Source organism: Aythya fuligula, chromosome 6 (assembly GCF_009819795.1).
Source record: "Aythya fuligula isolate bAytFul2 chromosome 6, bAytFul2.pri, whole genome shotgun sequence".
NCBI classification, from domain to species: domain Eukaryota; kingdom Metazoa; phylum Chordata; class Aves; order Anseriformes; family Anatidae; genus Aythya; species Aythya fuligula.
The window spans coordinates 23,348,436-23,364,041 of NC_045564.1; the positions used below are offsets into that span (position 1 = coordinate 23,348,436).

The 15,606-nt window shown below is 42.7% G+C and overlaps 1 protein-coding gene across 2 annotated transcripts in view; it reads left to right on the forward strand.

Moving 5' to 3' along the window:
- ZNF148 (zinc finger protein 148) overlaps positions 1–15,606 on the forward strand; it is a 31,673-nt gene that overhangs the window by 5,436 nt on the left and 10,631 nt on the right. Inside the window, exons 2-3 of one of the 2 annotated variants that reach the window (XM_032190548.1) lie at positions 12,420–12,765; positions 13,987–14,112. In XM_032190548.1, the coding sequence (XP_032046439.1) occupies positions 12,436–12,765; positions 13,987–14,112 (456 nt within the window). In that variant the 5' untranslated portion in view covers positions 12,420–12,435. The remainder of the gene's footprint in view (positions 1–12,419; positions 12,766–13,986; positions 14,113–15,606) is intronic. The other variant, XM_032190549.1, reaches the window with a different exon arrangement.

Sequence of the window (15,606 nt, forward strand, 5' to 3'; positions counted from 1 at the left end):
TTCCTTTGGTGATGCAAGCTATTTAGCTGGGCTTTCACCAAGCAAATCTGAAATATTACATCGCTGACATTCTTCAGTTTCGTAAAGGGGAGGAAGAAGGGAGCAAAATGGATGTGAAAGCCAAGAAATGAGTGCATTGCACTGGGCTTGATGTCCGGGGATGATGTTTTAGTCTGTAAGCATTATAACAGCATTTCCAGATGCAGCCGATGATTTCGGAGTTTTTCAAATGAAAGTGCTCGGAAGCAAAGTACCATCTCTGCTGCTGACCTCCTGAAATGCAATTCTCCCCTGGTTTTGACCACATACACAGTGAGTCCTGACACAGGTCACTGCTATGCGAGTCTGTCAGATGAAATATGCCTGAGGTGGATGACAATTGTCAGGCTTTTACGTCGGGTCATCTGTAGCGCTGCGCAGTTCTGGACACAATAGGAGCTATAAATAAATTTAAAAAGTCTTCGCGTGTTGTGTCCTAAGTTTCTTTTATCAAAGGGGTTCTTGGCTAAAGATTGCTAAGCTCAAGCAGCCCCTTTTTTGCTGAAATAATCTTAACATGTCAGGGGAATTTTTGTGATGAGCACTGCAGACAGAGCAGGTCAATCCTGAGGACACCACAGTGTGGTGTAACTGATGTTAGAGATGATGTCTTCAAGAAGAGTCTGTAGAATATGGGTTTTCAGCTTCTCCTGTGACCTTATAACCACTTTATTTTTTGGGGGTATAAAATCTAGAGTAAAGGTGCTGTGTGTGAATACAACAATATCAAACAGAAATGAGTAAGTTGCATGGGAGGAAGCCTGCCGTCATTCCTCAAGGAGAGCTTTATCAGGCTGCTGTCCTCAGGACCTCCCTCTGGCTCTGGTGAACTCGACAGGTAGATGCTGCTGAGTTTTTGTGTGGGCCAGCAAGAAGATGTGGAAAGTTATGTGGTTGTCTGCAGAGGGCCTGGGAAGTTTGGATTGTTTGGGGGTATGAGGGAGTCATGGAAAGCTACTTGGCTTTAGTTTTGCTTTTTTCTTTTAGAGATTATGAAGTTTGCCAGTAATATCTTTTAAAATGACTCATAGCAAATAATTTTGATGTATTTAAAATATTTATTTTTGTGAGCACAGGTTATTTATACTTGACATGAAATTAAGGGATTGGGATGGAATAAAGCAGAGTTTGTAGGAAAGGAGCATGCAGAGGATGATCATCCAGTTGTCATAATACATCACTTGAATACGTAGACTAGGCGGCAATTTGTAGACAAACCCAGGGAGCTTGTGTTCTTAATCCGACAGGTAAAAGCAGATCAAGCCAACCAGACATGCTCGGGCTTTTCTGGTGCCTGTTAGGAGCCCCTGCTCAGCGCTGTATCCTCTGTATCGGGTCAAATATAAGGAAGCTTCAAGCAGGAGTCGACTGCACTGTAGAAGGGGAAATTGGCACGAAACCTAATCTCTCAATCCTTTGCCTGACCCTGCAGTTCGCTGCCTAGGGAGCCTTTGTGTTGTCCCCAGCTCGCATTCCTTCTGGGCCACGGGGCAGCGTGGAGCTTCCCACAGCTGTGGTGATCCTGTGCGTATGGCCGCGTGTCCAGAAAGCACGGGATCGCTTGTACTTACACGTGCCAGGTGCCTGGAATTTGCCCCTAAGTCGGGCAGCTCTTCTGTTTCCATCTGCGGTTACGCACGAGTTGGCTTGGGCTTCTCCTGGTGCTGTCGCCCAGTGGGAACCAGTGGGTACAGGACTGGGGCCTCTTAGCAGGGTTGGACAATAAAACAGTGCCTGGAAAGCAGTCTGTAAACACAGGGCATGCTGGATTTCTCTTTTCCCCAAGTCTTGTAGGAATATTTTCCTTCTTTACAGGTTAGTTTCCTGCTCGTGCAGTAATACAGGATTGTATTGGATGTATCCTACTAAGACTTGGCTTCCCCGTGGAATTGCTCGACCAGGGCTTCTTGGAAGTTTCAGACCTGCTGGGGATGGCAGCTCTGAATTGTTGGCCTGGGAGTTAATGGCATCAAGGACCTTCAAGATTTTTGTTCCTAATAGTCATAGGAGTATGATAGAAATCTGTGGGGTTCCCTGTGCATGCAATTTTTGGGACACTAAAGTGGCGTTACCTGGAAGTTTTCTTTGGGGGTTGTGGCTGGTCTTGAGAAGCAGACGTGCTGCAGAAGCACAGCATGTTTAGGAGTTACCTGATTTGACTTTTTTTTTTTTTTTCCTTTGGAGTGAGGATCAGCCAGACTGAAAAAAGGCTGACTTACAGCTCTGGTATTTGGTGTAAGTGGGGTGGGAATAGTTCTTAGTTGATTCAGTCTGGCCACAAATGTTGGTTATCAGGAGGGAGGTGATGGATTTGTTGCAGCAACATGGAAAAAAAGGCCCAGACTGTACAGAAGCGTGCTCTTCAAAAACTTCTTCGTTGTCCTGGCAACTTTACGTGGTCTGTCACTTGCTATTGTACCAGCTGTGGGTTTTAAGAAAGTGCCCTAGTTGTTGCTCACTTTCCTTAATTATGAATTTGTTTCTACGGCTTCTCCTCTGGCCGATTTCCTGCAGTCTATAAACACGGACGTGTGTTGGTTTGTGTACTGACTGCTCCTCTCCCCCTTGCTGAAGATGCTTGGTACTCCCCTTACGCCGTTATAGCAGGGTGTGGGTTAGGCCACGGTCCCTAATTCGTGGGACAGAAATTGCTCCTTGGTGATGCTACCGAGACCGTTGCCTCTTTGCTATTTTCATATCCTGATCCCGCTGTCACCTCAGAGGGGTCTGACCACCTTACGGAAATGTCTCCTGTGTTAGGATGAGCGGCTGCCACCTGTGGTTCTCTCCTGCTTTTTCCAGGGATTATTACGTGGCTTTATTTTCTATACCATGTTGTGTGTGTTGCCTTGTGCTCACATTAACAGAAACAAGGTAGGTTAGCTTCCTTGAGCTTGAACTATTTTTTTTTATGCTTTGTTTTGTTTAGTACCTTGTAGTTGCTGAATCTTGTGGAATGGGTCCCTGAAAGGACCTGAATTTTTGGGGGGAAGCGGAGCCGTCATCCAAGGCGTTTTTCTGAACTTTTGGGAGGCCTCTATCTGATATTCTGGCCCACGGTGATGGCCTTGAGATATGCCCACTGAAGGTAGCACAATGGTGTCTGAAAAACAATAAAAGAGAGCAGAGGATTCGCCTGGTCTGCCCGCAGTGCCTCTTTCTGTAAAGGAGGGATTCACCCTCTCATGCTCTTGGCTAATTGGATTTTCTGAGGTTACTGTTCCGTGTGCGGGTGAAAGGTATGGTTAAAAAGCAGCCAAAATGCAATAAATATACATTAAAAATAAAGTTACACTGGCATATTGCACAGCCTCCTCAGCAGGCTTAAATGAGAAAATGCTCCTTGCTGGTGCCGCTGTGTGAAAAGTCAGGCTGCAGAGAGCGCAGCATCCCTCATGAGTCCTTCCGAGACCTTACACAGAATGCAGCCTTCCCCTGAATAAGTCTACTGTAATGAAGTTAAGGAAAAAATGTGTACTTAGCTCATGCCAATATCCTAGAACTGAAATTGCAGCTTAGGAGAATGATTCCTGTATTCCAAAACATTTTCCTTGCCCTCACAGTCTGAGAGCCAGTGTTTAAATCATGCTTTCAACCACTCAAGTAAGATGTAGAAATAAATATTGTCTGAGCTCCATGAGATGCTTTGTGTCTGTTATTTGTGTCCTTCTCACCTGTGGTTTAGGTTACTGTTGGTACTTTCCTAAAAGTTTTCCTTATGCTGTTGTGTATGTACATGAGGGATGTCCTCCAGGTTCTCTTGAGACAGCTTTCCCTGGTAACTTCAAGGTTTTGGGATCAAATCCTTCCTGATTATACTTTCATTAGCATATTGCCCAATGTTATTTAGTCTATGTGGACTTACCAGGGAATTGGCTTGAATTTTTTCTGTAATTATAATTTTTCTTGAATGCCTGTGGATGACCTTTTAGAAGAGAATGAGAAGATGAAGTAAAATCATTTCAGGCACGAAAATGGTGCACTTAGAACGCTTCTAGCTATAAGTCAAGCACACAAATGTTAAAATTGCAGTGTTCACCTATGCCACCGTAAGTTTACCATCTGAAGTGTAGGTGCACTGACCCAGGAGTAATATTATCTGGTGGTCTTTAGTGGTACATGAGCACGGTGTTTCCCCCTGCAGTCCCCTACCTTTCTGAATGTACAGGATCCATAGCGCTTGCTGGCTAAGCAGCTGCTCGCTAATTTGTTTTCTGCTCATTGCATAATGCCTCCTCTTACTGTGCTCTGCTTAATCCTGCGCGGAAGGCAGACTGAATATATTTCTTCGTGAAGGAGAGGTTTGTGAGGCCCTCAGAAATAGCTCCTACTGCTCTCTTCGCACCCAGATCCTAGGTAGGTCAGTGCCCCCGCTGCAGCGATGAGGAAGCGGCAGTGCGGGAGGGGAAGGTGATGTGCCAAGACGACAGATTTGCCCAACAGCAGCGGCATGGCTGAGAAACGGAGCCAAGCTCTGTTACAACATCGTGCTTGTAACCTGTCGTGCCGTTGTGCTCACCTTTTCTTGATGGTCCTGTGTCTGTGCTCCCAAATTCCTCAGCTTATTCTCTACTGAAGCGACTTGTCTGGATGAGCTGTGCCCTCCCAGCAGTGCCTTGGTCCCAGGGGAGGCCAAACCCCTGCGGTCTGCCTTCTTGCAGTAGTTACCTAAGCCACTAAGGCGTGGGCTCAGCTGTCCCTCTTGCATATGCCACCTTCTTCCCCCAGGAGCTGTGTTGGCTGCAGGAACGTGAGCACCGTGAAGTGATCAGTCCACCCTGCTGACCTATACTGAACGCTGCTTATTCTTACGACTATTTCAGTGTGCCTCAGGGAAATGAAACGGGTACCTCCATTCTTATTTTATGGTTGGGGAATTGATGCTGGGGAGTTAGATCGAGATTTGTGTGTAGTGTGGCTCCCACTGAGCTCTGGGAGCTGTAGAATTGCAGAAGAAGGAGCAAGGATAGGACCCTATTTTGCAAGGCAGTGTTGAGTGGTCATGACTTTCTTTTCCTGCTATCCATGCCTCGTTTGCACACGTTTCAGCCATCACAGCAAATGCAGCAAGGGTGTTATAAACGTTCTCACTATTTTACCTGCTTATATGGAGCAGATTCATCCAGTGTGCTGAACAAAATGATGCTTTATAGAAAAATACAAATGATCTTTAATTAAAAAGAAGAAAAGATGTGAAAATCTATCATATTTTCATGTGATAGATATGAAAATAAGCTAGAGAGGCAAATGATGATGAACCTAATGATGAAAAGTACCTGCAGTGTGGCTGTCCCTGGCTTCTGTAAGTTTGCATGCAACTTCTTGTACTCTCCCAGGGCTTGTTGTGTAAAATGTTTGAAGGATTTTTAAAAATCAATCTGGAAAGAAACAGCAGAAGTGCTGTTGTACATACATACATATGCAGAGACCTCTGCCATTTGAGCCAGGAGGGTAACTGATAGCAACAGCAGGTTGTCATCTTCTGTAAAATAACACTAGCATGGTGCTAGTGACAAGAAGAGATGCTTCACAGATACTTGCAGATAGTAGAGGGGTGGTGAAACCCAGGAATTTCTCCAAGGAACTCAAGGGCTTGTCAAAAAAAAAAAAATCACAGTTTTTAAAAAGCAACATATTTTCCTTTTCCGTTTGTTTTCAAGGTGAAATTATATGGGAAAGGCTGAGCCAGTTAGCCTCTGAATGCTGCATGGGGAAGGACCCACTCCCACGCTATTTCGAGCTGCTTCTGACAGATTCTGTACAGTACACCAACTCAGTTAACCTGGCAGAAAATAAGTAACTTTTTTTTTTCTTGCCAGCCTGAAGGACTTTTAAATGACCATGTATTTGTAGGAGCATTGGGGTAGGCACAAAAGATAGGGTGGCGTGTCCCAGGAGGAGGGAGCTTAGCTATGTCATACGACTGCACTGTAAAAAAAAAAAAAAAAAAAAAAAGGCATGGTACATTATCTGAAATAATTCTACAAAATTTCAGCTTTAGAGGTATGCTTGCAATATATCAAATTTTACAAAATTTTAACAAGTTGGTGTGAAGTTATAAACTAGCACAAGTACTTACAAGGTGCTGGCTAGCCTTTGTTTTGTGTAGGGCTTTCTGTCCTGTGTACAAATTCATCTGAGGATTGAGTTTCATAACGTAAGGGCAGAAATTCTGCTCTTTTGGGTTAGCTGCGCAGTGGTAGAGGTCCAAATATACATTCTCAAAACTACCTGTTTTCTAGCAGGTTGAAATTAAGTGCCACCAGATCAGTGGCAAACCAGCTTTTTCTCTAGATAAAAAGCAACACTGCCTGTGACTTCTGTAATAGGGAAAGTGTGTTTGCTCCACTGGTAACATCCCTGTGGGTGTTGCAGCGGAACTGGGCTTTGCTGACACGGTCCGGAGAGCTTCTGATGTGCCTGCTTGATGTTAGACCGTGGTTGTGCTGGGCGTGATCAAATACTGAATTTAGAGTAAGCAAGGTGGCAAGGATTTTCATGCACGGATAATTTTATGCACAATAAGTAGATTTTCGGTGAGTAATCCTGTTGATTGTAAGAGGACTATTCACAGCTCAGCGCGAGCGTAAGTCTGGGTGGGATCAGGCCCTGCGCTGGCACGTGTTCAGCAACATGGGGTGTTTGGAAATAGCTGTGCAACAAGTCTTAGGAGTGTTTGTATCGTACGTTGCATTTTAGGATGCGTTATTTTTATGATCTGTGAACCCGTGCACAATGATTTATGTTTGTTCACTTTTTCTGTTTTACAAGTCATCATTTTAATTCATCCTTTCAAATGCCTGTGTGCTAATTGCAAAATCTTTCAGTTGTGTCTTATTTTCTCAGCAGGGAGAAGGGATGCTAAGTTCATGTAATGTTCTTTATTTAAAAGCATTAACGAGGGTGGTATTTTCTACTTTCCAGATGTATGATCAGAATTGAACTTTTGGTATTGTGAAAGCGAGCAGTGTTTCCCTTTCCATTTGACTGCATCCGTACTTTAATAATGCCGCCAAGTATCTTTTCTGAGGTGGGAATCCTCAACATGTTTCATGAGCTGATAGGGTTTTCAAATGGCTAGTAGGAACCTGTGGAATTGCGATTTTTTCCTTCTTTTGGAGAGCGTTGCATTGAGGGCAGTTTTATTAATAGGAATGCATCACCATAAAACGTGACCTAGGCACGTGTAGTTTTTAATGTGCTATTAAGCCATGTTGCTATTTCTTTCTTCTCTCGCATTAGGAATTGCAGAATTACGTGGGTTTTTTGCACTGCCTTGAGGATATAGATATACATTGCACCTCTAAATTTAGCATAGCCTGTAGGTACGTCTGCGTGGCAGCTGTACCTCCTTCATTTGCATGTGTACATCACACTCGGGCTGCAGGTTCCCCATACACCCATCTCTCATCTAAGCACTGCCTGCAGCAGAAAGAAGCAGCCCCTTTCCCTTCTCCCTGCCTCTTCCCTTGCCCATCTCCTGTGCTCGCTTCCTGCCTACCCCCGTGACCCGGAGGACAGCCGGTGGCTTTGCTGGTGGCCTTTTGGCCAGCTCCACTCGTGGTGGCACGGTGACAGTCGCGCTGCTCATCCCAGTGAAGGCAATGAGAACACTGGGAGAGGGGCTGGGCACCAGGCCATATACCTTCCATTCATTAAAGTTTACATTTTTTACATAAAGTTTACACAAACCATTGTAGTTGGGCCATAAAGGTGAGCTCCAAGAAGGAGTCTTAGTGGTGGGTGCTTACATCAGGACACCGTGGAGGTGCTACAGGCACCCTAGGATTGCTGTTGTGCGTGCACACTATTTTCTCTATCTTGTCTCTCAGTTTTTAATTGTCCGACATACTTTTTTTTATCTCTGTCTTTTAAATCCTACCCATAGAAACTTCATCCAGTACTGCACATAAAGATTAATTTCAGAGGTGAACCGAAGCAGTATCTCTAGGTGCTTGCTGATCATTAAGTAATCCTGTGCTGCCTGCTTCAGAAAAGAAGGGAAGAAGGCGGAGTGGAAAGAAGTGGAGAAAAAGAAGTGGAAAGAGCAGGAGAGTACATGGCACTCCGGTGGCTAACAAGTTGTAGCACTTGCCTTCAGGGGTGCTGCTCAACCTTAGTGCAGAGCAGCCACCATCCCACCAGCCTTTTTATTTTTGTTTTTTACCTATTAATGTTTTCTTTTGACTGTATTGCAACTGTTGATTCTGAATTGGAAAGGTTGTCACGCTTCTCATTTATCCTGATGTGGTTTAGGTGATTGTTTCTATGATAGGAATATTGTCTTTCCCACTCAGCTCTCCAACTTGCTGCACCAGGGATCGCTGGAAAAACTGATGTCAGGGGTACTGAAATGAACAGTTCTGAAGGACTGCCGTAGGCTCTGGCACGGCAGTGGCTTTTGAAAAGGAGCACGTTGTTCACTGGCTGTGGATGTTCTGCGAGCAGCTGCTGAGCACTGTGTGAAGAGAGAAGATGCTGAGATGATCTGATGAGACCTTTTCTATGCAGTCTCTCCCCAGCCTCTTTTTTATTTTTCTTTCCTCAAAATGGGAGCTATATATTCAAAGAAAATGCTAAAATTATGCGATTATTTGGTGGAGCTTAATAAAAGTTCTGCAATTTCATTGAAAATGTCTCTGCAATAAGGATAACAATGTTTGATGCCAAGGGAAGTACTTGTGTATGTTCGTGTATGCTTTGTGTTATTGTAACTTCGCTCAAGATAATCTCAAAATGAGTTGATCTTTATCTCACAGATGCATCTTGCACTTGAAATATTTATTTAATCTTTGCAGGCTTGGTAAAGTGAGCTGCTTTGAATGCTTTTAACTTAAATTTTCTTTATCCCACTGTCATTCTTCCAAGAACACTTCTCCTCATCTTTAATGTAAATGATAGGATTCCTTTTATGTGAGCCAAAAGGTGTCAGATGACAAATTACCCTTGTTTCACTGAGATGGTGGCAATTGGGATACTTCTCATTTGAATTAGTAGCTTATTTGTGTTTGTAGTTCTTCTTTTTCAAGCAGTACCTGATGTCATATGACTTACACTGTGCTTCATCGCTTAGAGTACGCAGCCTAAGAATATGCTACAAGTTCTCATTATTTCTCTCTGAAAAGCCAGATGTTTGAAAGCCTGATTCAATAAGCAGCACGCTCACTGTACCAGCAGCTGATATGACTCAAGATCATGATTGGAAAACAACCGAGTGTTTGCAGTTGCATGACTCTGCTAAGTCTACTTGGCAGGGTGAGAACGAAATAGTTTCCCTTCCCCTGGCAATTCAGAGCTCTAGTGAGACCAGGACATGCCATCTAGTGCCCGACTGTCTTCTGGGCAGCTGCTCTGTCTTGCCAACTCCCCTATGAATCTGCCCGTCTCTGTTGGCGAGAGCAGCAGCTCTTCTGCAGCCTGAAACGCTCGGGTCTCTCTATTTTCATTTGTCTGCCTACCTTCCTGCCAGGAAATAGCTTTGTATCCAGGATTTCCTCAATTCATACCTAACTTCGGGGTGAGACGGCAGTATGCTCCATGTGGAGCAACTGTTTCCGTGAGTGGCTTGAGCAGAGCGATCAGGGCCACTGTGTTCTCAGACTTGATGCTGTTTTTTTTTCCTTAAATCACCTTGCGTTCTTGTATCCCAGTACCTGCACATACCATTCCTCTAAAGACTCTGCGCTGAGCTTACACTGTCGCATTTCTGTAGCATGGAACAAAAGCGCAGCAGATGATGATCTATGTAAGATGTATGCTGAGAGTGGATAAACTTGGGATAAAGGCTGAAATGAATAAATATATCTGCTTGTTTTCCTTGGAGTCTATCTTTCATTGTACATATTTAACATGCCCTACCAAGAAACCTTAGCTCCTTCGCACCATCCTTTATCAAATAGTGACTCCATGGGAGACAGATTCTCAAGACCTTGAGTTCCTTCTCGCATTTCTTACTTGACACAGGATCCTCTGCACTGATAAAATGATAAATTCACCCTTATGTTCTTTTAGGATCACTAAGGTCTGTTGCACGATCTCTCTGGGAGACCTGCACTGGTAGAAAAAATGCAGCCTTTGTGCTATGCCAGGGTTTTTTTTGTTTGTATTACTGCTGAGAAACTATCAGTATGGTTTCCCAGTTACCTCCCCAAAATACTTTATGGATTATATAATGTCTCTAGGTGGCTGTGTGGCATGCCAGACATCCGTTTTCTCTTGAAGATGTGAAATCCCATTCTCTTCCTATAAAGTGGATTAACTGGGAGTAAGCTTGTCACCTAGCACTACCTGAGATCGCTTACGACATTAAGGAGTTGTCAGTACTTGAAGACAGATGCTTTGAAAATCAAGAGAAAGACTCCAAACTTCCTTGTGTTAAAATTGCAGAAGAACAAAACAGGACAGATAACAAGCAAAAATGCTCTTAACAGAATTTTTCCTCTTCTGCTTCCATCACAGGCTTTTTTGGGTCTCTAAAATGTTTTTGTTTTTTTGCATAGGAAGGGAGATTATTAAAATTGTTGATGACATTGTCATATATAAACAGATTTAGCTTGGTGACTGCGTCCTCCTGACTTGTGGCATCAGAAGGCTTATTAAAAAGACCTGTAATTGTCTGAAGAGCTTCTTTCTTTGGCGTGCCACTTAAATAGCTGAAACTTGGAGAAGTCAGCCCATGCTGGCTATCAGCTTTTCAGTGATACAGTCAGAAATTTGGAACATCTCCTGGTAGGGCATGGGAACAAGTATTATTCCAATTCTGTGCTATATGACATGAGCTGTAACTAGAAGGTGTTAATGTGGAATTTTTTAATTTCATTTTTTAGAAAAAATGAGTGAATTTTACTTTAGGAAGAAGATTAAGAGCTAACAGTAGGATTGGAAGCAAAGTATAATGTAGCAGAACTTCGAGATCTTTGTCAGCTGGTTCTCTGGTGGCTTGTGTTCCTACCCAGTACGCTAGGATCTCACCTGCAGAAAGGCTGCTCCGTGCTTTGTAAGCTCCCTGTAGTTCAGCACAAACAAATCTTTGCAAAGGTTTCAGGTGCATCAAGAATTTTCAGAAGATATTCCTGGTGAAGAAAGTGCTTTGGAAAGCGATCAAACAAGACTGGTAATTTAAATAGTTGATGTACACTCGTTTGATCCAGTCGTTTGGCGAGCTGGCAGTGGGTTTGCAAGGAGCTGGCAGTGGGTTTGCAGGGGGCTGCACCGCCATCCCGTTCATATTGTGATTCTGAATGCGACAAAATCCAAGGGGCTGGCGTAGCTGTCCCCAAGATATGCTCCTGTTTGTGCTTCACCCCACCCTGTCCGGCCCCGCTGTGCCTCTGCTCCCACCCCATGCTGTTGTGTAGCCATTGCTGCCAGCTGTGGGACGAGGCAGGGGTGCAGGAGGGATGTCTGTCTGTCTGTGGGTCTGTCTGGAGCAGTGGACCAGAGCGCTGTGCAGCAGGTAGGAGTTAGGGGCCTGGGGACTAGCACGGAGGAGGCTGGCTCCTGGGACCCATGCAGGACACCAAGAAGTTTTAGCCCTGCCGTGCCACACATCCCACGGTGTGTAGGGAGGTCCAGAGGGCTGTGTCCTGTCCTAGCAAAGTCACATCACCTGAGGAACAGGGAGGGGACAAGCAGATGCTGCCACCGCCAGCCACAAAAGCCTGCTGCCCTGTGTTAGACAACAGAGGAGAAAGCCATGCCACTTGTTGGAATATTCCACTTGGTATCTGTGCATCACGAATCAGTGTAACTACCGGTATTGCTCTTCACAACTGGAATTAATGTTTCCTGACTAATGCGCCAGCTTAGCGGGTGTGAAAATGACTGCCCTTTTCATAAACAAATTGTACCTCGCTGTAGTCCTTCCTTGACGTGCACGCTTAGCCAGAAAGTTCTCTTTTCTCTCACTCGGGGATATTAAAGGTGTTCCTGCAGCTATAGCATGCCCCGGGGTAGCTGTAACAAAAGAGCACGTAAAGAACAAGGAAATAGGGGGGAGCTGGACCAGTATGACATTGGCATTTCTCAGACAAACAAAGCAGAAAAAGAGAAAAAGGGGAAGAAAAAACCAACATTTTTTGAAAAAATAAGGAGTTAGGTCTCATTTAATCTTAGGCTTTTGCCAGCAATCGGAGGGCACCTTGTTACAAACCTTTTGTCTGAAAGTCTTCATTGGTGTACACATGCATGTGTGTGAAAGGAGAATCGTTTTGTGTTGAAGCAAGGTATCCAACTCCCCGCTTCTGGTTGGGTATTGGTGTTAGGAGTGGAGTGCATGTACGTATGCTGAGTACTGACTGGGGCCTTATAAATGTTTCTAAGTGAAAACTTGAAGCAAGAGCACCGATTGGAGATGTTTACTATTAAAACTTTCTTTGTAGGTTATTGCACTTAAGAATGAACATTGAAGACAAGCTGGGAGGATTATTTCTTAAATGTGGTGGCATAGACCAAATGCAGTCATCCAGGGCTATGGTAGGGATGGGTGCTGTATCTGACCAGTCCGGAGTATCGGGAGACCGGCAAGAGGCAGTGCTTCAAGATCGGACTATGGCGCACCAAGAAATTCTTGCGGCAGACGAAGTGTTACAGGAAAGTGAACTTCGACAGCAAGAGATGATTTCACATGATGAACTCATGGTCCATGAGGAGACGGTAAAAAATGATGATGACATGGATGCGCAAGATAGACTTCCTCAAGGGCTGCAGTATGCTGTTAATGTCCCTGTAAGCAATTTCTTTGTGAAATATTGGAGAAATTACTAGGGAGCTTGATCCGATAGTCTTATCCTACTCTGGCAAGAATCTATTAATTGCTTGTTTGGATTTTGATTATCAAAATATTTATGAATAGATGCTGTTTATGAAAATGTCATTTGCCTCTGGCTGTGGACAAATTTTTCCAATTAAGTATAATCTTTAAGTATCTGTTTTATAAATATTTTATAATCAGGCTGTTGCCATAAAATTAATGAGTTAAATTGTGCTCTTTTAAATACATTTAATGTTCGAGGGTAACTACAAACCAGAATAAATAGCGTTATGAAAAGTTGCATACTGTTTATGCTGTTGATAGTGCTGTTTAGTTTCTTTTGACGCAGGAAGCATCTTCTTATATGTTTTCAAGCTATGTGGACGCTTAGCAATTGCATTCACGCTGCAGGTTGGACTGTGACACTTCATACATGACCATAAATATGCCCCTCCTTGAGATCTAATAGAAAGTTTCCCTCATCTTGCCCAGAGAGAATACAGATGACTTCCTTTTGAAAGCAGAACGTCTGTCTGTAAAGCAGCACACCATCACTGATAGCTGTCAAACATAAAGGATAATTACAAGGACCTTAAAAGCAGCTAGCCTTATATATGAAGAGTAATCCTCGGAAAGGTAGCGTTGTGAAAACACGACTCTGTTAGCTGTAGATCAGGCAGTTCAGCTGTTAGAAAAATGTAAGAGTATCTTGCTCTTCATTGAAGTGCACAATAGGTGAAGAAATATTTTTGGAAAAAAAAAATCCCATCATTAGCAATATTTTTGTTTTCTTTAAAAGTACTTCTGTCTTAAATATATACTAAACTATTCCGTTAAATCTTGCATTGACAATACACGGACTAAAGTAAAGTAGGTGTGAAAAGCTGAATGCTTTTACAGATGGAAGTGATTTTAATATAAGAACTGATCTCAAAATCACCACAGATCAGAAAGAAAAAAGACTTTGGGAGATGAATGAAAGGATACATCAAAATGTCACTGTAAAAATTAACTATGCCCTTTTTACTTAAGATTCTTATTATTCCTTTCACTTAAATTTCTGAAAGAATGAAGCCACACGATAATTCCCTTAGAAAAAGGTTTTCTGTTTCAGCAGTTTGTCATCTTCTAAAATTGAAAAATTGCTTTTCTGTAGTGAGAACCTTACCTGAAACTGGCACTTGGTATCTTAACAGATCAGTGTAAAGCAAGAAATTACCTTTACTGATGCATCTGAACAACAGAAACGAGACAAAAAACAAATACGAGAGCCAGTAGATTTGCAGAAAAAGAAGAAAAGAAAACAGCGTTCACCAGCAAAAGTAAGACATTGATTTGGCAAAACCAAGATTAAAAGAACCTGAAGATTGGGTTGACTATGACTAATTTCATTAGCATTTGAAGTAGTTAGGCTGGAAATTGTTTGTTTGCTCAGTGAAGATGCAGTTCTGAAGTTTACCAGAGACCCAAATCAAAACCTGATATAACAGTGTTTTTCTTTGAACTCTTTTTAGCAACATGAACCCTTGACATATTTTAACATCTGTCTCTCCAGGGAGTTCTCTCCAAATATTTTTTTTAAATTATGAGTCAGTAGCTTTGTAGACAACCTATAAATCATTACTCTGTATCAGTCTAATAATAGTTGTGCTTTTCTGTGAGCCTGTCAATTTTATATGCTTTATGCATAGTGAAAAGTTTTTAAAAAGAAATCTAAAACGGTAGTTTGGAAAATTCTAAAAAGTTACTAATATATATAAAATAATCTACCAGTAGGGAATATTCCTGTGGTCATAATCATCTTCATATATGTATTTATTGATATCAAAAGATTCTTATGATAGCTGCTGGTTTGTTACTTCAAAAATTGTTTTGTAGATCCATTCATGAAGAGTATGTATCCCTATATGTCTGAAAATTTAGGTTTTCTTCTGTTGAGAGCCACTTCAGATAAAAACAGAATCATTTCACCTCATGAGGTAGCAGTGTTATACCTTCTAGCAACTCTCCAAATCCATCTTCAGATTTAAAATAGAACATATGCTGGAAGCTCTGATAGGTAAAAACCAGTTATATATCATCACACAGAAGCCCTAAAATAAGCCTACTCTGAAACCAACCTAGACTGTGTATGCATTGAAGGAAAACTCAGCCTAACACCACGAAGAATTCCAAAAACTCCTGCTTGTTGTCCTGGGATTGGGACCCTTCAACCCTCCTCAAAGCACTGTCGTATTCTTGGAAAGTTGACAAATTATATCAAATTGGGTGTGGAAGCAAGTTCCAAATCCTTTGCATCAAGGTATTTGTCCTTTTGATAGAGAAAGGCGATGTAGGTCGAGTACCCTCCACAGATCACTTCCATGGAAACATTGCAAGGTAGGAGAGGCATGTGTCCCTCTTTCTACAGACATATACTTGCATGCTTCCTTTTTATCTTCCAGTCTGTCAGTGCCATTCTTTTGAGATAACAAAAGATTGAAAAATGATCAGGAGAATTGTTAAACAGGTTCTTTTTCAGTCTCTCTTCCCCTTTTTTCAAGCTTGTCAGAGTAGAATGGCAGGATGAAGCTGAAGGGCTGACATAGGTGAGAGCCTTCTGCAGTTTGAGTTAGTGCTCCCAGAGTAACAGGGTTGATTTTTCCATCCAAACAGCAGCTGGGACTTTTACAAATGGAAGTCAATTAATTTACTGAAACATTTGAAATTTTCTTCTATTAATCTAGTCCTCATATACATAAAAAGTCAGTAGCTCTTATGAATCCTATCTACTTTTCCCCTTCCATGCACACTCACATGCACAAGAACACAAATGC